Below are 23,972 nucleotides of genomic sequence, written 5' to 3'. Positions count from 1 at the left end.
TGAAGGTGCTACCTGAGTCTCATTGCTTACCAAAGGAGTTATAGACAGTTGACAGGGATCATTGTCACTTCCCCAGCCAGCTGCTTCCTTCCTTCCTTCCTTCCTTCCTTCCTTCCTTCCTTCCTTCCTTCCTTCCTTCCTTCCTTCCAATTTTTCATGTACTTATAAATGGCCCTACATCTGTACATATGGTCAAACATGGTTAGGAGGAGACTGTTCTGGAATGATTGTGGTGAGTTAGAGAGGAAATGGGAGTGGATATGATAATGTATGAAGCTGTGAAGACTTGATCTGACGTAGGCAATTGTGGTGACTGTATTTTACACACATCTCTTGGAGAGCAGTGAGAAGCAATGAATAACTGAGGGCAAGTGGTCCCCCAGGTGTTATTTTTGTCGCCAACAACACACTACAAGTAGAGAGTTGGATGGGTGACTTTATGTATTGGTTCACAGCCAGAATGTGGTGTTTTGCATAGTTTACTCAATGTCTAGTAGAAGAAAGCAAGCCTGTACCCCTTCATCTGTGACATACTATCAGGATTCCATGTAAAAAGTTATTTAGCACATTGTATAAAATAGCCTTTAGGCACCATGACTCGGCAGATAGAGGTACTTAGTATTAAGTCTGACAACCTGAGTTTTATTCCTGATTCACATAGTGGGAGAGAATTAACTCTCAAAGTTGTCCACTGACCTTCACAACACATGTTGTGATGTACACTTGTATACACAGCAAATAAATAAATAAACAAACACATGTATTATACATTAAAGTAAATCACATTACTTTTGGACTGTGTATGTAAGGTATGTATGTAAAGCATATGGGTTTTTGTGTTCAGACTTGGACTTTGTTTGTAAAATATATCTTTATGTATATGCCAATACCAATCTAAAACAACAATGAGGAACTTCCTGAATCTAAAACAATCTGGTCCTTGTGTCCCAGGAAAGGAAAGCTTATCCTGAATGTGCTGCTTTCCTGAATTCCTGCCATCCTACCATCAGATTTCCGTTCAAAGGTGGAGTAGGCAAGGCCAAGCACTTGCAGGCCACTTGTGTGAGGTCAAAGGGAAGCAGAGGAGGATTGAGCCTGTGTCAGCACTAGAGCTGATGTTCCTCAAGAGCCTACAGAGGCTAGCGCAAATACTTACAGAGGTTGGTCCTGGATGCACTCAGTGATAAACTGATGAATGAAAAAAATAACTAAAGTCAAAACAGCATAGGGACGTCTTGTAATGTTTATGATTCAGGTTACTCTGAGCATTTTGTTAGCTTTTGTTCTTTGAGACAAAGTGTTATATGACTTAAGCAAGCTTTAACTCACTGTATAGTGGAGGATGACCTTGAACTTCTGATGCTGTAGTCTCCAATTCCAGATATGTGTGCCACCATAGCTGGTTTTAAGCAGTGCTGGAGATCAAACCCAGGGCTTCATGCAGGCTAGCCAAGCACCCTACCAATGTCCTCAACCACATCTCCAATCTCTATTACCTTTTGTAGATACAACAATGTATCCAAAAATTTTTTTAATAGTATAAAATTTCTTATGTGCTTATCTGGTTGTTAAATCATGAACTGTCTAGACCTGGCATTCCCTTTTCTTCACTGTCCTTTGGCAACTGTGGTTTCTCTGTCCTTCATAAATCCTCGCTCCTCAAACTGAAGGGAGCAGCCACTAGAAGCCTAATTCGGCTCAAGCGTACACTACCGTTGCACTACTCTCTGTTTGTGTTTTTCTCAGTTAGTTTACCCTGGGAAACTTTGGATTCACACTCGCCCTCCAATCCCAAGTCTCTCTTCTTGGCTTGTTTATTTTGCCGACACTTCTCCCAGAGTGTGCTCTGCTACTTGATGCATGCATGAGAGTGTTGCCCACTGGCTCCTGTTTTCATAGATCTGTGTTCTCAGACTTTACCTTTGTCAACTTTTCTCCTTCCTCAAAATCACATGAGCCTGAGAAAGTATGAGTTTATTTTTCTCTTTGGCATCAAAAGCATTCTGAAAAAATTCAAAATATACATAATTATATATTTTTTTTTTCAGTTAGGCTCGAAGACACTGCTCTTGCTGTCACGATTTTAAGCTTTATACCTTTGAATGCTAGTGTGATATATACATGGTTTTTCTTTCCCCCTTTGTACAAGATCTAGAAACCCAACTTAGGGTAAGTTACATTTGCTTTATGACTTAGACCTTGTTGACAAAAAAAGAAAGAAAATTCCATGCCATTTCTTTCGTTTGTCAGAAGGCTTGAAAATACATTAGTCGTTTATCTTATACTGAAGCTCAAACCGTTTCTTATTTTAATCTTGGGGTATGTATATTGCATGTGTGTGTGTGTGAGAGAGTGCGTGTGTGCACGCGACACGACATTCATGCGGAGCCTGGAGGAGAGGCTCCTAGGGCGTTGCTCCTTGACTTCTGCCTTTGTTGGAGACAGTCTTTCTCGCTGTTCAGCACCGGGTGTACAAATGTAGCTGACCCATTGGCTTCTAACGCTTCTCTGTCTTTGTGTCCATCTTGCTGTCCGTGGTTCGTTATCACATCACCGTTCTTCTGCTTCGGAGTGGAGGCTGTTTTGTAGTGCATTCCTTTTCAGATGCATTCAGTTTTGAGCATGCTAGGAGCCTTCGAGAGCCATTATTTGCTAAGAGAACCTGTTCTTCGTCTTCCATTTCTTGGTGTTTTTCTCTTTCTGAGTATGACAAAGGCTGATCAACTTTCTGTGAAAGGCTACTGCCTCAGTCTGGGCTGCTTATTCAAAATACCACAAGCCCCAGAAATGTGTTCCTGTTTTCAAGCCTGGAGGGGTTAGGAAAGGGCCCTTTAGGTTTGGGGTATGGGTCTTCTCTCTCACTGACAGCTCATGCTTTCTTGGGTGGCAGGGATGAACATGCCCCTGTAGCCTTCCTTCTCTGGGAAGAAACTAGCCCTCTTGACCTCAGGTTCTACCATCCAGATAAATATTTCAGAGCCTGTGTGCCCTGAGGTGTCAAGTGCAGCCCCTCTGTTCTGATTTGTAGCGGAAAGCTGCCGCAGTCAGTGAATGAATGCATTAGTACAGCACAGTAAAACTCTATTAATAAAAGCAGGCACTCATGTGCTCTGCAGTAATAAATAATGGAGAGGAATTAAAAATACAGCAAACATCAGGACAGTGTGGAAAATCTACTAAGAGTACCTTCCCGTCACCGGTATTGTATACTATATGGGCTCAGGATGAGGAGTTTATTCATTGCGCCAGCTTAGAAGATAGTGATAGCACTGGGCAGATTCACTACATTGTTGTCAATATCTCTATCTCGAGTATTGGCTTTTGGAATTTCTCTTCTCTTTGATTTTTTTTTTTTCATTATCACCAGGCTGACGGACAACTGCTAAATCAGCCCAGAGTTTGAGGTACTATATACATTGAGCGTACATGGGTATTTGAACTCACAGGGAAAGGTCAGCATCCACGGCCCTCATCTACAGAGGACAAGGATTTGGGTCAGGTGTAGGTCCTGAGAACCTGAGGGAATGATTTCTGTATACTCTTTTGTAAGCCTGACATGGCGAGCATCTTTTTTAAAGAATGTAAATTCCGCTTGACACATAAGAACTTGGAATACTACTCAGCTATTAAAAACAAGGAAATCATGAAATTTGCAGGCAAATGGATGGAACTAGAAAAGATCATCCTGAGTGAGGTAATCCTGAAACAGAAGACACACATGGTATACACTCACTTATAAGCAGATATTAGCTGTATAATCTAGGATAACCATACTAAAATCTACAGACCTAAAGAAGCTAAACAACAAGGAAGACCCTAGGGAAGATGGTTAAATCTCATTCAGAACGGCAAACAGGATAGATACCAGAAGCAGTGGAAAGGAGTGAACATGATGGGAGCCTGCTATAGAGGGTCCTCTGAAAGGCTCCACCCAACCGGATCAAAGCAGATGCTGTGACTCACAGCCAAACTTTGAGCAGAGCACAGGGAGTCTTATGGAAGAAGGGGTCAGGGGATGGAATAACGCAGCATGGACAGGAGCCCCACAAGGAGCCCAACAAAGCTAGAAAATATGAGCCCAGGGGGGTCCTGCAGAGAAAGATGCACCAATCAAGGACCATGCATAGAGAGGACCTAGACCCCTTGCTCAGATGTAGCCAATTGGCAGCTCAGTCTCCATGTGGGTTCCCGAGTAAGGGGAGCAGGGGCTGCATCTGTCATGAACTTGGTTGCCTGCTCTTTGATCACTTGCCCCTGGCGATGCGGTCTTGACAGGCCACAGAGGGAGAGGATGCAGGCAGTCCTGATGAGACTTGATAAGGTATGGGCAGATGACAGAGGAGGAGAACTCCCCCTTTCAGTGTACTAGGGGAAGGGGATGGGGGAAAGACGGAGGGAGGGTGGGACTGGGAGAAGTTGAGGGAGGGGTGCTTCAATTGGGGTATATAATGAATAAATTGTAAAATAAAAATAAAAATAAAAATGTCTTTTAAGCAAAAGAGAAAAAAAAAACCCTGTTCTACAGGGCTTTAGAAGCATCTTTCCAGTGAGAGACCGAGAGAGCCAGGGCTTTGCTTGTCATGGCAAACAGACAACAGGCACCGTTATTGTTGACCGAAGATGAACAACAATGGTGGCTAGTTTGTTTCTTTATTATTAACTGCTCAACTAATTTGTTTGTGTTTGTGTGTATACACATGCGTGTGTGTGTCCAAGTGTGCCACAGTACAATTGTGGAGGTCAAAGGACATCTTGAGGCTTCTGCCATGTGTGTCCTGGGGATACATGCTCAGATTGTCAGGGTTGGCTGCAAGCATCTTTATCAGCCTGAGCCATTTTGCCGACCCAATGATGGGACGATAGAGAAAAAAAAAAAAAAAAGGAACGTGGTTTTCCGTTCCCTCCTCAAGTATACACTAAACATTCACACAATGAAACCCATTTTGTCTTTGCTCTTTTAAAAACACAAAAAAATATATCCTACTTTTGTGATGGCTGTAGTTTATACGTTTTCACTTCTGTACTATTTTGTTTATTCCTTTTGTTTTTTTAAAATGAATCCCCCCCCCTTTGGACCCAGCTCAAGTTGTTGAGCTTTGCACACTCCTCTCTCTTGCTGGCATAGGATTATGGTTTTAATGCCAGGAAGCTTCAGTATCTGACTAAGCACGGCCATCCATGCTTCTCTTGAATACTGGCCCGCCCTGGCGTGCCTGCTGCTCAAGCCTGTACTTCTGTTCTGTGCCTCCCACCGTCGTCACCTCCATGAATATCTGGAGGGGAATACATTTGCTGAGTCCCCCAAGCCCGCCACACTGCCCTCCATCATACTCCGGAGGTACACACACCTGCCTCGGCTGAGCTCCACACTTCCCTCCACCTATTGCTTCCCACAGTATCCCATGGCGAACACACTGAGCACAGAGTAATTACATGTCAAGCAGACTGGGTGGGTGCAGTTGATGGGGAGGGTGTGGGGGAGGAAGGAACCGGTTCCCAAAGCATCCACCTTCTTTGGCCTTTCTCTTGTTCGCAGGAATCCTGGAGGTACTTCACTGTGTTCTGGTGGAGAGTCCAGAAGCCCTGAATATCATCAAAGAGGGACACATCAAATCCATCATCTCACTCTTGGACAAGCACGGGAGAAACCACAAGGTAAGGAAGCTCTTTGCTTCCTAGGAGTGAATGCTAGAGTCATTAAATGGTGAAGCGTGGACCATACATTTCAAAAGGCTAGAAGAGGGGATTTAAAATGTCTTCGCCATAATAAAAATAATAGGAATTTTGAGCCATTTGCATGTGATTGCCTACTTAAAATGCAAACCAGGGAGAAAAATGGAATAATTGTGCAACAAGGCAAAAAAAAAAGGAGTAAAATTCTGAGAGAACCAAATATATAATATGTTATATAATGATTTAAAACAAAAGAAAATATAATACTTTTTCTTATATAGCAGGTACTTTGAGCATTTTACCAATTTTCTACTTTATAATTAGAAAACACAACATTACTAATAAAATAAATAATAAACGAGGTAAATTTATTCATCATAATTTGAACATCATACAACATGTCCATGTGCTCAAGCAGTACTTAATAGCTTACATACTGGTATAGTTTTTTTTTTTTTTTGTATCCATGTCTCAGCTAAAAATAAATTAGTAAATTAAAATATATGCTAACATAAGATAATTTCAGGATATGTTGATATTTTCATTAGTGGTTTTCATCCTTAGTTTCTGTGGAGTAAGATTATTTAGCATATGCTCATCACAACTGTGGGAACACAGACAGTTCTTTCTAACATGTGAAAGAAAGCTGGAGAGTCACTGGGACACACATGGTCATGTTAAAATGGTCAGGCTGAGGCTGTGGGTGAGGCATGATAAAGTGCTTATGAAAGCATGGCAACCAGAGTTCAGACCTCCTTCATCTGCGTGGATGCTGGGAAACGGGGACAGCTTCCTGTAATTCTGGTACTTGGGAGGCAGAGATCTCGGAGCCCCCTACTGCAAGCTGGATACCTAGAGTAGTCAAATCGGTAAGCTCTGGGTGCAAGCGAGAGACCCTGCCTCAATGTATTAGGAGGAGAGAATGCTTCGGGAAGATGGCCAGCATCAAACTATCTTCCTCATACAGAAGCACACATGCGTGTCCACAAACATTTGAACATGCATACACGCATGCACACCAAACCTACACATGTATATCACACTTCACACACACACACACACACACAAACACACACACACGGAGTGAGAGAAAGAGTGAATGGGTGTGTGAGAGAGAGAAAGAAAGACAGAGAAAAGTAAATGAAAAATGATGGATCTATCATAGTTGGGGTTGTGTTTACCTTGTAGAAAGTGCTGTTGAGGCTGGTGTCAGAGTCAGCTCCAAGTGCTCTCTCTCCCTAGGTCCTGGATGTGTTGTGCTCTCTCTGCGTTTGCCATGGAGTGGCTGTCCGCTCTAACCAGCATCTCATCTGTGACAATCTCCTGCCAGGAAGAGACCTCTTACTGCAGACACGTCTTGTGAATCATGTCAGCAGGTAAATTGCCACGCCACAGCGAGGAACTCTCTCTAGGAAGTCAGCAGAAGGTCTGTTTGTTTTATATAAGGAGTTGTTATGAAGCAGATGGGTTAATAAAATAGCAATAGATAGTCTGAGAAAAATACAGACTTGACTTAACAAAACATGTGTATGAGGGTTTGTTCACTTCCCTGTGTAGACAGATTGCTGGTATCTTCAGAAGCAGGCTGTAGCCTCATTGTTAGAAGTTGCACTGTTCTTCAGTACTCTGCGAATGTGCCTGCTACAAGTGATAAAAATATAGTGCCCTGAGTCTAACACATTTCAAACCAAATAGCCAATGAAGTGGCATATTTCACTGGCTCTGCCTTTTAGGGGGTCTGACAGCCATGAGTGTCACCTACAAGCTACTATGTGCTGTGATTTGCCTCTGGCTCATGCCGTCTGTGTTTTGTGAGGCTTTTTTGGTACTGCCCTTGCTTATCTTTTATAGATGAATAGGATGGGATGGGGGTAGCTCTTGGGTCTGTCTGCAGAAGCTGAGCTAGTGAACACCATGCCGTGCTGTCTTTCTTATTCTTCTAGATAAAGAAATCAGTAAACCAAACAAAAAACAAAGAGAACAAAACAAAATAATAACAAAAATACCAACCGACCAAACAAAAACCAACAAAATGTTCTGTGTGGTAGAGTAGCTAAGGGCTTTGCAGAAGCTTTCTGCTACTTTATTCTTCTATAAATAGATGTCCAGCATCTAGACAGGCAGCAGTTTCTGAAAGATTTATTTAATTTCAGTTTATGAGCTTGAGTGGGTGGTATGAATGTGTGCCATGTGTGTGCCTGGAAGACAGAGGAGGGCATCAAATCCCCTGGAGCTGGAGTTATAGGGTTCTGGGAATGGAACCAGAGTCGTCTACAAATGGACTTCAGTGAAATTTGCCAAAAAGTCTTCTGTTCACAGCAAGTAAGGAGCAGATAGCAACAATACTCCTTTGTCCTGTGTTACCATTGACCACATCGTAGTCCATGTGAAACAGCACATGTGCTAGAAAGAGTTACATGTCCTGGAATAGTCACAGCTCTACTTATTACGGGGTCCTGTTGTGTCAAGTATCTCATTTTGTGATCTATATTTGACCAATGAATGATATGAAAATCTCAAAATATCAGTTAAGTATTAGACCCTGGGTGACTTGGCTGAGAAGATCCAACAGCAGGTGCTACAAGCTCCAGGTGAACTGGTCTACCATCTACCATCTACCATCTACTACCACCTCTCAGTGGTGGTTTTACAATTTTGTAATCTTCTTTAAAACGTAGATGTAGGATGTTGGATCAGTTACTTGCCATGACAAAATACATGGCAAATGAAGTGCAGGGAGAGGTTGTTGATTCTGGCTTGTAAATTGTGGGGACCAGTGGGGGAAGGCAGGCAACAGGTGTGTGAGATGGGTGGGCACTTTGCACCTGTTCTCAGGCAGCAAAGAGATGAACCTTGGTGCTTAGCTTCCTTTCTCATTGTCGTTTAACCGAGGACCCAGGCACGTGGCATGGCACTGCCCACCTCAGTGACCTGAATCTAGAAACATAATCACAGACATGACCAGAAGTCGATCTCCTGTCAAGGAGATCCCAGATCCTGTCAAGTGGACAACATTGACTATTATAGATGTACATTATAGAGAATCAGGAATAACAGTTAAGATAACGAGGAAGGAAGCCAATGGAACTTTTCTTTGTCTGTCTTTTTCTGTCTAAAAGCATGAGGCCTAATATTTTCCTGGGTGTCAGCGAGGGATCCGCCCAGTATAAGAAGTGGTACTACGAGCTCATGGTGGACCACACGGAACCCTTTGTGACAGCAGAAGCCACTCACCTGCGCGTGGGCTGGGCTTCCACCGAAGGGTACTCACCATACCCCGGTGGCGGTGAAGAGTGGGGTGGCAATGGTGTTGGTGATGACCTCTTCTCCTATGGGTTCGACGGCCTTCACCTCTGGTCAGGTAGGCACTGTCGCTTTTCCTTAAACAACTTCCAGATGGAGGTCTTGTGACCCTGTTGTGCATGTCACATGTTGTTGTTCAGAACTTCAACACTGAGACAATGAATGCAAGAGTTGTTTTTTTGTTTGTTTGTTTGTTTTTACTACAAAAAACAAAGAAAAAGAATTGCAATAATGGTACATTTTTAAAGGACTGTAAAGCTCATGAATATGTGTTTTAAAACAACATTCTAGTGCATGAACAGACCGCAAGGATCTCATGTGTTTCTGATTCACTTTAATTGGTGTGTGCAAAGATTTAATGTTCATCGTAGAAATCGTGCAGTACAATGACTAGTTTACATTCCTGTGAGATAGTGTAACAGCAGGAGCCAGTGAAAAGGTAGCTCTATGTACCAGTCAGTCTATTCATAGCATGGTAGTCCTTGGCTTGATAGGTGTGGAAGATTTAAAATTACATGTATAGTCAAGATAAGCTGCCAATTCTCAGCACTGATTTTGATTTACTATTGCAAATGCTATATGTTAAAATTGTGTATGTCTTTCTCCAGATCACAAATACGTATGTTAGTTTACTTCAAAGGTTAGTTATTGCATAATAATATAGTGTTACTTTTGCAGAGTACTGTTGCTTTCAGATGCCAGGGTTCACCTGGATATTGCAGGCATGTTCAGTTCACGAGGCTGCTTTTATGACATAGTTATGGGGTGACCTTGACATATCTTACAGTGATTGTGTAGAAGACACAGAAAATCACCTCAAGTTATAGAAACTGAACTTGCTATCTTGGTTGTGAATGGTGTTTAATAGTGTAGAAGCCTAACACAATCTGGGAAAGGAGGCTTAAAAACTTAAGTGAACTGAATCCAAGAGTTGATGGTATGAGATTACTGAACTCAGAGCACCCTGTAGAGTTATGTCTATGTAATAATAGTTATTGGACCTTCTTAATCCAGGGCCCATAGTTCAGATGTCATGAGGGAGCCATGTTTTAGATACCTAATTTAACTCTTGGAGCTTGTGGCCAGGGGTCTCAGAATAGCTTATATTGCCTCCGTCCATGTGTATGATCCAGTCAGGTCAGAGCCATACTGTACTGCCTTCCTTGTTTCCATAGTAATTTTCTGTGGACCCAAGGACAGAAAAAGAACACTTAGCCAAACACAGGGCTAAGTTCTGTTTTATGGTGTATTTGGTCTATGATGCCCTAAACTCCATTACGCTCACTTTTGAGAATTGTTTCACAGGAAATAGGACTCCTGCTGGATGATGAGTGACAATAAGGTGTTTGTCTTTTAGGCAGTGGTTGGGGGCAAAGTTTTCCTCAGGTGACACAGCCTGGAGTTGCTTTATTGGGCATTCCACTACTTCTCACCTTACACTCACCTTGCAGCTTTTCCTTTTGACATATTAGAAGAGCTTCTTCGTGCTGCTGCAATGGAAACCTGTGCTTTAGGCCTTTATGATAAAGTGCTAAGGTGACAAGTAAGGATAGAGCATAATGAATGTATAAATGTGCCATGGCAAAGATGGCAGGTCACAGAATTCCGTGAGAAAATTATTCTGAAACTCTGTGGTCAAGAGGACTTTATTTTTAAACTTTAAAATATTTTCCAGGTGTGAGATGTGTGTGTGTGTGTGTGTGTGTGTGTGTGTGTGTGTGTGGCGGTCAGGGGACCACCTCTGGTCCAGCCCACAGACTCTGAAGATTTTCATGTTTCATCGTAGGGGTGCTGGAATGCATGCTACTATGTCTGTCTTTTACATGGGTTCTGGGGATCTGAACTCATGTCCTTATTTATGTGCTGTAAGCCTTTGTCAACACTGAGCCATTTCCCTGGCCCCTTGTCCATGATTTAAAGTGTCAAGAAACAATGAGTCATATAGTTTTAGTTAAAATCTGTGTTTATTCCACTTAGGACCTGATGGCATGCTTTACTAATTGGGGGTTCAGTCAACAAGGACCAACGTAAAGTAGGTGGAATTTGCCTAAGTTCTGCATCCCATTCATATGAATTGAGACAACTTCCGCGGAGTTGCTCTTTTATTTTTCTTCTTTTTAATGGCTGTTGTAGGGTTTAAAGCATCAAGCTGGCAGTTTCTAGGAGAGAATACATGTTTTACCACAGAACATTGTGTAATTAGAGACCCGTATTTCTCAGAACAGGGATTTGGCTCCGAGTCAAGTTTTGAGTGACGTCTTCATTTATTCTCTTACACTCAACTATCTACACCATTGTTATTGAAGCATCCCAGATGAGGAGAGAATACAAAACTCTGGGTACTTTAAGAGAATTGACATAAAAATAAAAAAATGTTTGGAGGAGGGCTGTGGAACAATACAGGAAAGATCAGTGTGGATTTATCACCCACAGGTGTGTATCTACCTGTTGTTTGTCCCTGTGGACTAAAACAGAAACAAGAATGGTGCAATGGAGTGAGCATGCAAGGAGAAGCCCTTTACCTGAAGACGTGACCATGCAGCTTTCACAATGTGTGGGCCATCCAAACCATGGCCTGTAGTTTCCTCACACATTCTCTGTCCTACCTGGCTCCTATAGGCTTTCTAGAGCAGAGGACATGGATGGCCCTTAGGTTTTCATTAGCTTCCCCACAGCAATGTCAATCAAACTGAACAATATATTGGATTGTAGTAAGTGTGTAATTTTAGTATCATGGCTAAAATACTTATTAACGTTCTTATTAACTGTGGATCTTGACACTATCAAGGAAATCAGCATTTTCTCAGGAGCTGCTTTGCTGTCGTGTTTTTGTCTCTTCTTCTTTTTGAGGCTGCTTTTATAATATTCAGGGTGTTCTAGAAGATGTACCTAATAATGACCCTGATAAGATCCAGTGTCTACATTTTCGAAAGCAGAAACTGTCTATCACTGGTGTTTGAAATGTGCTCTTGCTTAGAACTCCTGGTATGCTAGGCATAAAATGTGTGTGTGTGTGTGTGTGTGTGTGTGTGTGTGTGTGTGTGTGTGTTTATGCGAAGCCTGGAGGATGGAGAGATGGCTAAGTTGGTAAAGGCACTTGCTGTTGTCCTGAAGACCTGAGTTCAATCCCCTGGACACACATGATAAAAGGGGAGAACAGACATGCACAAGTTGTCCTCTAAACTCAACACACCATGGCACATATGTGTACCTGAGCGCGTGCGTGTTTATGCTTCTGTTTAACTCACTGTTCTGTCACTGTGAAGAGACACCAAGTCCAAGACAACTCTCATAACATAAAGCAGTTAACTGATAGGGGAGGTTCTCCTCTTCTTTCTGATCTTAGTCTATCAGTTCTCATCAAAAGTGGCTGCATTGTCCTCTACTGTGGCCTGGTAAGACTGCTCCCCCCTCAGGGGGAAGTGATCAACGAGCAGGCCAGTCAGATTATGTCAGAGGCAGTCCCTCTTCCCATTACTATGTAACCCACTTGGACACTGAACTGCCATGGGCTACACCTGTGCAGGGGTTCCAGGTCATCTCCATGAATAGTCCTTGGTTGGACTTGGGGAGTGGCATGCATGCAGAAAGGGGAGGGAGGGTGGGATCGGCAGGGGAGGAGGGAGGGGCTTATGGGGGGATACAAAATGAATAAAGTGTAATTAATAAAAAAAAAGAAAAAAAAAGAAAAAATTAAAAAAAAAGAAAAAAATAAAGATTAGAATTACTTAAAATGGTAATTTCATGATATAAAAAAAAGCAGTTAACTGGGGGCTTGCTTACAGTCTCAGAGGTTTAGTCACTTATCCTTGTGGCAGGAAGCAGAGCAGCAGACATAGCAGGCATGTGATAGAAAAGCCATTGAGAGCTATATTCTAATCTGCAGTCAGGGAGAGACGCTGGGCTTGGGGTAGGCTTTTGAAACCTCAAAGGTCACCCCTAGTGACATACTTCCTCCAACAAGGCCACACCTCCTAATCCTTTTAAAATAGTGTCATTCCCTGATGACTAAACATTCAAATATATGAGGCTACGGAGGTCATTTTTTTTATTCAAATCACCATAATGTCCATAAACATATTAAGTAGATGTAATAAAAATTTAAAGCAAATAATGAATCATGAAGTCTGTCTTTATCCTTGCTCCAATTGTGTGTATGTTTGTACCTGCCAGCCTATGTTTTGAGGAGAACAATTCCTTCCTTTTGTTGTAACATGCTGTGTGTAGGGGATGCCATCCCGTTGGGACTAATTGGTTGAGGACTTGTGATGTCATCAAGAATGGACTGTTATCATTGGTTATCCAAGGGAAAGTATGACATTTGTCAAATAACATCATGCCTCTGTATCTTGCTGTACCTAAGAAGCCAAACAATACCATGTGTAAAATAAGTTTCATTATAAAATGAAAGCAAAATGGCCTTTAATTCTCTCACAAAAAGCAATATGCTGCAAGAACAGTGACAGTCTCTTCTTTCACTATCCTGAATTTACTTTGGGGTTTATGAAATAGAGAGGGTATGTAAAAGAAAGGACATCACTCCTCTGATTTTCTAGATATCCTCTGGCATCATTATAATGTTTTTCTGAGATTATTTCTGCATCAAATAGCATCCATATACATGTAAAAACTTCTAGACATGACAAGGTTCATTTTCCAGCTAAGCTCTCTAGCTCCTGAAAAAAAAATGTTTGCTTTCATTTTGACTAAGAGTTTATAGTACATGATATTTATTTTGGAAACTCACAGTCCATATATTAGTCACATCTTGTAACATCGAAAAGATCCTTGTCAAAAAAAAAAAAAAAATCAGTGGGGAAGCACTCATTTGGTTTACTGTGCCTGGTAATACAGTCCATCATGGTGGGGAAAGCGTGATGGCAGGAACAGGAAGCAGCTGTGTGCACAGCCAGGAAGTAACAAGTACCATTGTAGTGTCAGGTCTCTTTCTATTTTTTATGTAGCTTGAGATTGCAGCCCATGGTATAATGCCGTCCACCTTTAAGGTCAAGATAAACCCAGAAGCTGGTCACTTTTGTGGTTCTGAGTCCTGCACAGTTGACAGCGGACATTAACCTCCATGGTGTGCTCTTCCCTTGCCCTTTGGTCCATCACACTCACTCTGGCTGGGAGGATGATTCTCTGGGTTAAACCTCATCTTACTTACCACTTCCCCTAACAGGTTGTATAGCTCGAACTGTGAGCTCACCTAACCAGCACCTGCTGAGAACTGACGATGTCATCAGCTGCTGTTTGGATCTAAGTGCACCGAGCATCTCGTTCCGCATCAACGGACAACCTGTGCAAGGAATGTTCGAGAACTTCAATGTCGATGGCCTGTTCTTTCCTGTTGTTAGCTTCTCTGCCGGGATAAAGTTAGTACCTCTCTGCCGCTTGGTTTGTCTCCATCCTCATTTCTCATGCTTCTCACAGAGGGCTCTCTCCTGCTTTGCTAACCTGAGTACTTCCCTCTGAGATGTCTGTTTCCTCATGTATTGCCTGTTCCTTGAAGGAAGAGGTGAGGTCCACCCTTGAACCCCATGCTTTGCCAACCTGTTCATTGCCCTGTGGAACACTTGAGGGCTCCCCTGCTTTCAGTGTCCTGAAATTTCACATCCATTTCTGAACTTAACTATGGTATTTTACAAAGGGGGATGGTTCAAATTACTACAAAGAATATTTTAAACCATGATGGCCTGTCATAGTAACTGTCCTTGTTGTCACCTGCTAGTATATTTGTGTGTCTCCAAAATGGGAGAAACTCTCTTATTCCTACCAACTGTCTTTTTACTTTGGTTGTTCTTTTAGTTTCAATAATTTCCCAGGAATATTTCTATTATAAGGCACCATACCAAAGAACAGTGATCCAGAGACATTAGCTATTCATGCAGATATGGGCATTTCTGGTTTATTTATACAAATTATGTTTCTTTCTCTAAGTTTGTGGATTATTTAAAAGTTTTGCATTATTTTTATCCTACTTTCTTTTGGAGGCATAGAAATGAAACAATTCAAAAATTAATTACAAGGAGTTAAAAATGTTAATTGTTGTTTTGTAAGCTGAACACCTGTATCAGTACTGTCATGTCACTGTTTCAAAGCTCCTTCAATAAAACTCACCTTATATTTAATTGAGCGTAACGTGCATAAAATCTTAGTGAGTACTTTGCTGTTAAAACTGACAAAATATTGGAACTATGGCCACCTGCTTTCTCTAGCAAGGAGAGCAAGGAGACTTCTTTAAGGAATTTCTTTAGGAAATTAGATTCAGGCCAGTGGCTATTTTTTTTTTTTTTTCTAGTAACTCATCTGGATCCTGTCATGTTAAGTACAAAGTTAGGTTTCATCCTCAGTGTGTCTGATTAGTCCTTGGGTACCTTGAGACATTGAGGTGTTGAAAATGTGTTCTTCTTCTGTGGAAATATGACGAAGTTTCATGCATCATGAAACTTTTCTTTCTAGTTCATCAAGTGGTAGGTCATGACTGACCTGTGAATATATTTGTGCTGAGTTTTCTTCTTTGGTCTTTTTGATGCTCTTTTGCTTAGCCTTGTAGGGGGAGAGGCTCTTAGATTCCTAGGTGATAAGACTATTGTGAGATTGTATTAGTTACTTTCCCACTGCTTTGATGAGATACCATGACCAGAAGTGATGATGTGTTTATTTTGGCTTATAGTTCCAAAGGGTTAGAGTTCATAATGGCAGGGAAAGTATGACATGGCAGCTGGAGTAGAAGCTGAGTGGTCTGTCACATTTCCATCCTCAGGAAGCAGAGCCAGAGCAGGAGGAGGGGTGAGGCTACCAACCTACCAACCTGAAAACTCACCCCTTGTGGTGTATTTCCTCCTCCAAGGCTGCACCTCCTAAGGTTTCTAAAGCCTCCCCCCCCAAACAGCGCCACCTGCTGGGGACCATGTCTTCAGATACATTTTTCATTTAAGCCATTCTTGGGAAGTGTGTGGCTCATGATAAAGTTAGTTTTGTATTAATAAATTCCCCTAACATTTTCAGTTAGAAAGCTTTTGTGTATATCAAAGATTTGGTTGACCCAAACTTGCTTCCTTTTTAGGGTCCGCTTTTTGCTTGGGGGGCGACATGGAGAATTCAAGTTTCTCCCTCCACCTGGCTATGCAGCTTGCTACGAAGCTGTTCTGCCCAAAGAGAAATTGAAAGTGGAACACAGTAGAGAATATAAGCAAGAGCGGACATACACACGAGACCTTCTGGGGCCCACAGTGTCCCTGACCCAAGCTGCCTTCACACCCGTTCCTGTGGACACCAGCCAGGTACAGAAAGGGACCCTGATAGCTGTTGATATGCAATGGTTCTCAAGCTTGAATTGCAGCCCACAACTCTTCAGCTGTTCAACTAGCAAAATAAACTCATAAACGAGTACTCCCCTTTCTGCTCTCCATTCATCTATTTTCTATTCTGTGTTTTGGCTTCTCATAAAGTGGAGTTTCAACCTACTGATCTGCTTTCATAATGCTCCAATGTATCACCATGTGAAGTTGTTTTCTTCCCTTTCTTTCTTCCCTCTCTTTCTTTCTTTCTTTCTTTCTTTCTTTCTTTCTTTCTTTCTTTCTTTCTTCCTTCCTTCCTTCCTTCCTTCCTTCCTTTCTCTCTCTCTCTCTCTCTCTCTCTCTCTCTCTTTTCTTTTCTTTTTTCAGTCTGTGTTCTAGGTTGTTTTGAAAGTTTTATCACAGCCATTAATATTGGGGCTGGAGATGTGACTCAGCAGGTAAAGGCACTTGCCACTATGGATGACCTGATTTCAGTCCTTGGTATCCACATACTGAAGGAAAGAACTGATTCCTTCAAATTGTTCTCTGACCTCCACATGTGTGCCTGAATACACACAGGTGCACACATGAGAGAGAGAAAAAAAATAAGAAAGAAAGTAAAACTAATTTATATCCCTTAGTTTCTAAATGCACATTATACTTTTAAAAACTAAGTGTAGCAACAAGATGGAGTTAGTTGCAAAATTATATAAGTGACTTTAAGATGTAATGAGGTAAGGTGACTTAATATCTGAAGTAATGTATTACACATGAACCAATACCACATGACATTCTAATTTTGGAGCAGATGTGTTTGTTTTTTAGTACAGGTGCAGAGTTTCAAGTATTCTTCTATATAGGTACAGCTATAGTGTGGAAGATAGTTAAATGACTTTTATTTGGGGTTGAGATTGAGATCATGGCTCAGGGTGAACAAACCTTACTTTGGGAACAATAGGCACCTTGCCAGTTAGGATGCATGGAACGTTTGATATAAGGGATTATCCATTACACCACAAATAAACAAGTAAGCGCTGTGACCTTGCTTCATTCAGGTAGTTTGTTAGTTTGGAACAATGAATGCATTTCTAAAATCTAAAGTTGACTTAGCGCCAGGTCTCAGAAACTTCATTTAGTTATCATCTCCTCATTTGTTCAACTAGCTTGGTCTTTATCAAGAAACCCTTAAACACTTTCTCCTTCTAATAGGAAAGTGTAACGCTTGGCCTGCCCAGCTCCTTGAGCATACGTTGGGGAAAACACTGAAAGGGGCACAGTAGAGGTCGTGGTAGTCATTGTCAGATGCTCAGGATAGTGGAGCCAGTGAGTTATCTGCAGGCTCCTGACTCGCCCTGCCCTTGGGCCAGTGTATACTGGCCAGGTTTCCTTAAGAATGCTGGGATGCTTCCTCTTCATGACTGGTGTGCACTTTGGTATCGGTCCATATCTACTCAGCACCTCTCAGCTGTCTCCACAGGCATGCCTGGAATAATCTTTCTGGAATAAGCACCCTGACACCAGTGAGAGTGTAAGAGAGGAGAAGTCATCAGTGGAATGAAGCCAGGACAGCTCATGAAAGGCTTCGAGGCTGGGTCTAGCTTATATTTTTCATTTTATGCTCTAAAATCGCAAGGTGTGAGATTTTACAGAAGCCTGCGTGGCAGACAGCAGGTTGTTAATGACAACGATCCATTGTTTTAGTGATTTCTCCAGGTCACTCTGTTCCAGATAGCAAGTGAAATCATGCTTGGCCAATGATTTGCTGGCAGGACTAGCAATGCTTTGAGTAAATCACTAAATAAATCAATGGATCAGTACCCAATGACTGTTCTTTTCTACCTTATTATACTTTATTCTGTTCTTTTTGTCCATTCATTTTCTTGCAATCCTAAATGTACACACACACAAATACATACACACAAACACAGACACATAAACACGCACAAATGCATACATACATATACACATAAATACACACACACACACATACACAAATACAAACACACACCATTTGTCTAATAAATACCATGAAATGGTTGATTTAGGAACTGATTTCTTTTTGTATCTTAATTGTCTGTCAGGCACTTCTTTTGGCCCTTGGTAAGGCTTGTAGGCATGATTCCTTCCCACCTTTGTTTCTGATGAGTATTTTCTCTTCCTTCCTTCCAGATTGTGTTGCCTCCTCACCTGGAGAGGATAAGAGAAAGATTGGCAGAGAATATCCACGAGCTCTGGGTTATGAATAAAATTGAACTTGGCTGGCAGTATGGTCCGGTATATGATTTTGAAATTTATTCTCAGATTCTGTTCATATATCACTTGGAAAGATAACATTTTCTCATTTAGCCTGCTGTGGTGTGACATGAATCAATAGAATTGGTTTTTCTTTTGAGGCTTCTTAGTCCTGCAAGTCTTTTTAAAAGCCAATGGGAATGGCAGTATTGGCAGACTCTCTGACTCGAAAGTTACTAGTGTATGGACTGAAAGTTTTGCTTTGAAAATCAAGTTAAATATAAATAATGAGCCTTTATTTCCCAGCTAGAAAACGGCAAAAACAAAAGTCAAAATAAATAAGTCACTTTGTTTTGTCTCTGATGTTCTCTTCATATCCCAGAATGAGTAGCAGCAGAGACCTGTGGGTAGATGCTCACAGTTGGCTCCATGATCTGAGGATAATATGGCCAATAATAGTTGTATGTGTTTCCAAATACTTTATTTACTGAGGGTTTTACTTTACAATGTGTCAGCAAAGCTTTGCTTAACCTAAGCATATGCCTCTCTGTGGTATTTCAGTTTGTGATAAGGGTATTTTAACAGGATCTTGGTGATGCTGGGCTTTTAGGATACTACAATACTAAGTATCCCGAAGACTGATGTGCTCGCTCATGATTGACTCAGTCTGGAAATTCGTACAAGTCACACATGACACACATGGCACATTGATCTCCAAATGGAGTATAGGACTAGTGTTGGTAGTCACGCTAACTGTTCATACGTTTTAGTGTTTTGTCCTTTGACAGGACCTCTCATGTGAAGACTCTCAGTTTGGACTGTTGTTACAGAGCACTGGATTCTGATCATTATTTTAGTTTCCCTAGTGGGAACCATGTGGAAAATTTTGATAGAGTTGTCTTGGCAGAAGCTGCATAGTTAATACGGAACACCTCAGTAACTGGAGAGCACATTTTCTGCCTTCCACTTTAGAGAATTTTTTCATTTCTTTTTCTTTTTTGCTTTTTGAGATTAGAATGATACATATATATTCCCTAGTATAACCTGTGCAGTCTGTATAATGTTACTTGAGCGTTTGTTTTCAAGGCTATTTGTCCAGATCTCAGTGTTCCTTAGTTGCCTGTAGTTCTTTGTGTAATGTTACAATCCTAATGGGTTTTTCCCTATCCACTTTGGCATGTCTATTGGTATTTGCCTTGTTCAACTCATGTTTGAACAGTCACGATGGTAGGTTTTATGGGTGTGGCTTCTGAGATTACTAAGAGATACAAACTCATATCAAACTCCCTGATCTGGTTCTTACAACCTTTCTGCCTCTTACTCTGCAATGTTTCCTGAGCTTTAGATACAAGCATGTTTTGTAAATGTATCCATTGAGGCTGGGCTCCACAACTCTGCATTTTGTTTGATTGTGGTTTTCTGTATCGGTCTCTATCTGTTACAAAGAAAAGTATCCTTGATGAAGGGTAAAGACTACACTTATCTCTGGGTACAAGGACAAATATTTAGATTCCTGTTAGGGATTGTGCTGGTTTAGTATATTAGTGGTTGTAGGCTCTTTTTCCATATCTATGACTTTACCAGCACTGAGCAGTTAGCTAAGGCATGGTTTTGCTCCTATTGGACAGACCTTAGATCTAATCACAGAGCTGCTAGTTACTACCAGTGTATTAGTGCAACTACTGTACCCTTAGGATTATCATGCAATTCTGGTTGTCGATTTAGTTCATAGGTGTGCTAGCTGAGTAGGTTTGTTGGTGACCGCCCTACTTTGAGAGCTTGTGTGATGCCTTCTGGTAGCATGAAAGGTAGTCCTGGAGGAGGGGACATTCAGGTCAGTTCCAGCTCAGAGGTCTCTGGGCCTTGTTTCTGAAGTGCGTGGTGTCTTCAGCAGTGGGCTTATTTTCTACCTCTGGGGGTCAAGCAAGGACAAGAGCAAAAGGCTGTATGTTTGGGGACACTCTTGGACAGTCCTGCCTCATGCCGGGCTAGCTTAGTTGGCAAAACACGGGATTCAGTTTTTCACTGTATAACTTCTGGAATTCAGTCCCAAATAAAGATCCCCTCCCCCACTAAATAATGCTCAGACATTGCTCCAGCTGGCAAAGACTGGATACCTTCCTTTGGGTGTCATTCTTTGGCTTTTTGGTTCTTTGCATGTTCTTTGTTTTTGTGAGATTATAGGAATTCACTTTGTGCCTAAGCTGGCATTGAATCCCATGCCCATCTTCCTGCCTCAACCTCCCGTTTGCTGAGCTTACGGATGTGAGTCACCCATTTTGCTTCACTGGCACTTAAAATCCAGGGAGGTAGATACGTGCTAATTATAAGATTGGCTAAAGTCACCAGGGAGAGAGGTTGTAGCGTGTCAGCTGCCAGAGGAATCATAGACAAAAGTCACCAATGGTGAGACAAGAATGGTATAGGCTTAGAAGATTAAAAAGGAGTTTGTGCAAAAGACAAAAGAAATTCCCATAGAGTAGCAGCCGTTTACTGTGCCTGTGCTTGGATATTATGGTTTGTTACAAGGTCATAAGATGACCCCAGACATACATTTTCCAGAGGTCTCAGTTGTGTGTTTCAGTTAACAACAGAATACAATAATTCTCATTACAGTTTGGTCAAATCTCGTTCCATGGGCTCTTTATGTTCCATGCAAAGCCCTCATAGTTTCCAGGTATTTAAGGGAACAATGTGTTCTCCCACTAAGGTGCATGCCCCATCCCCATCATACCCCCATCCTCTTTTTGCTTTCTCGGTCTCACTAAGTTGGCCAGGCTCAACTTGAATTCACTCTGTAGACCAGGCTGACCTTGAACTTGAACTCTCCGTGCCTCAGCCTCCTGAGTAGCTGAGATGACAGTCATGAACCACTAGGTATGATTCTGTTTGGCTTTTAGGAACTTTGTGTTTAGTTGAGTGATAGACATACAAACAACCTCAGGGTGAAAATGGAATATGTAGGGTTTTGGTTTTTTTAAGAAATCAAAAAAAGCTTTCAGGTGAGCACAAATATTGGAGGCATCCAGAGATAAGGGTTGTGGTCTAGACAGAGATTCGGCATGCATCAAAGAAGAAAGAAGAAGAAATGGGACATTTCCAGTGATCTGCCAGTGGTCCAGTGAGGTCATAAGATAGAAAGCCAAGAGGCCATGGTACAGAGGAAGAAAGATAAGCCATGAGAACATAAGGTGTGTGACAATAGCTTTGGGGGACTAAAGTAGTGAGAGGTGGCAAGCTTTTGTCCATTCGCTGGGGCCCAGAGAATCCTGAAAGTAAAAAAGACGTGAGGATAATGTGGTAGAGGCAGAGAGAGTAAAACAGGTATTGGAGAAGAGTTGGGTTTCTAATCCTCAGGTGTCTAGAAGTACGGGTGATAAGACATTACGGGGGTGATTTTAAAGTCTAGAATAGGATATGGTAAGAGAGGGACGGGATAAGGTGGGGTTCTGGTTCATTCTGTTTACCTTGAAAGCATGGTGGTACTGGCTCTTCCCCGGCATAGGGTAGAGAAGTAGATGGAGATGACATAAACCGGCGGTTATGTCCAGGCTCATTTATTTTATTTTTGCTTTCATGTTTAAAATTTAGGACTCAAAAACTGGAGTCTTCAGTTCAGTTTTGTAACTCTGCTTCATTTGTAATTCGTATTCATTTCTAATGGTCCAGAGAAAGAAAGGAATAAAGTCATGATTTCTGATTTAGCTCTAAAGGGAAAAAAATGCTCATGTTTACACACTTTTTCAATGGCATATATGGAGCATGGTTATAATTCCCATGGAGTAATTTGTTCCCTCACAGTTCATGGCTATCATCAAGGTACCACCAGGGCAGGGATACCTATGTAATTTAGGTCTTTACAAAGATTACAAAAATGTAATTACTAAGCCAAGATGTCTACATTCGCAATCTAGAATGTAGAGTGACTGCTAACACACTTGGCTCTTACTGTTGGATTTTACATTCGTGGATTCAGTCACATGTAAGTTTTAAAAGAACAAAACTCAGAAAACAATTTCCATCAGAAGCCAACATGGATAGGCTTCTTTTTCTTGTCATTATTCCTAAGCAAGATTGCATGACAACTATTGGCCCAACACTTTCAGTTCCTCCAATGTTGGAAGTCATTTAGACTTGTGTATTTCATGGGAGGCATTTCATGGTTTCTGCGTGCAGACATTGCCCTCTTAGAGAAGGGACTTGAGCATCCATCAGTTATTTTGGAATCTAGGTTATAGCAAGATTGGTAAAGTCCTGCACACAGACCCCAGTGGACACCAAGGAACACTGGCAAGAGTTACTGTGAAGAAAGTATTGTGTTCTTCAATCTGTTAAGGTCACGGGTTCATTTGTGATCTCAGAAGGTGATTATGGAGGCTGGGATGAGCAACCAAACTACCTCGGAGTTTATATGTGTGTCAGTCATGTTGCTTCTTCATGTCTCTGGGTAAATTAATCTTAGATGGAGAAAGTACTACTAAGTAAAGCTAAAGTTACTAAATGAACGTAGAGTTCATTTCTGTTATTGCTATGTGTCAGGGGCATGGATATTATCCAAGGGCTAGAATACATGCAATAGACAATAAATCAAGTAAAGATCTAGTCTTCTGGGCATGAGGGTTGAAGGCCTGCAATCCCAGCAAGAAGAAGACTATGACAGAAGGATCCTGAGTTTGAGATCGGTCGGGGCTACTAAGTAAACCCCTCCCTCTCAAATGATCTAATCTATTAACAAATAATACTATTTGGTAATATTATGTAATGACTTTAATTGTATCATGTACAATGTAAATAAATTGACAGTGGGGCCAGTGGGCAGACTACAACATTAAAAATGCGATGGGGTAAACCTCATGAGCAAAAGGAGATTTGAGCAGATTCTGGAAGGGACCAGTGAGCATGCTTATGGGTCTCAGGAGCCAGCATGGCAGAAGCATGTGGGAGCAGAGAACTATGCCATGCCAACAGGAAGAGGGTAGGGAGTGCATACAATGACAGCCTTTGCAAGTAAACATTTGAAGATTCTAGAAGCCTCCCAGAGCCATCTGTCAGGGAGTTCCACCTTCCCATTTTTTTGCACACAGCTGTGTTTCACACTGGAAACTCCTCTATGCTGATTTCCCATCCTGTTTCAGGTTAGAGATGACAACAAGAGACAGCACCCATGTCTGGTGGAATTCTGCAAGCTGCCGGAACAGGAACGCAACTACAATTTGCAGATGTCATTAGAAACCCTCAAGTGAGTGCCTTCATATTTTATGAAGTCCAGGTTGCCAGGCATTGACACAATCCACTTTAACTCTGCTCGGAAGCTATTTCTGCCATGAGGTATAGGTGGATTGGATCAATATTTGTTGAAAACTTTGACTTTGAGTTGGTTTTGTTCCTTTGCTGGTATACATGTCTCTGGAGTTGTTTGATGGTTGAATCTTTCCTATCTATCTATCTATCTATCTATCTATCTATCTATCTATCTATCTA

The 23,972-nt window shown here is 41.6% G+C and overlaps 1 protein-coding gene across 1 annotated transcript in view; it reads left to right on the top strand.

Moving 5' to 3' along the window:
- Positions 1–23,972, top strand: part of Ryr2 (ryanodine receptor 2) — a 380,472-nt gene that overhangs the window by 147,265 nt on the left and 209,235 nt on the right. Inside the window, exons 17-23 of the mRNA XM_055603932.1 lie at positions 5,537–5,655; positions 6,916–7,049; positions 8,793–9,034; positions 14,159–14,351; positions 16,046–16,262; positions 18,429–18,533; positions 23,627–23,730. Of these exons, the coding sequence (XP_055459907.1) occupies positions 5,537–5,655; positions 6,916–7,049; positions 8,793–9,034; positions 14,159–14,351; positions 16,046–16,262; positions 18,429–18,533; positions 23,627–23,730 (1,114 nt within the window). The remainder of the gene's footprint in view (positions 1–5,536; positions 5,656–6,915; positions 7,050–8,792; positions 9,035–14,158; positions 14,352–16,045; positions 16,263–18,428; positions 18,534–23,626; positions 23,731–23,972) is intronic.

Source organism: Psammomys obesus, unplaced genomic scaffold, assembly GCF_907164565.1.
Source record: "Psammomys obesus unplaced genomic scaffold, mPsaObe1.curated_primary_1811, whole genome shotgun sequence".
NCBI classification, from domain to species: Eukaryota; Metazoa; Chordata; class Mammalia; order Rodentia; family Muridae; genus Psammomys; species Psammomys obesus.
Note: the sequence above shows the minus strand (reverse complement) of the source record. Positions and strands in the feature narration are given on the sequence as shown.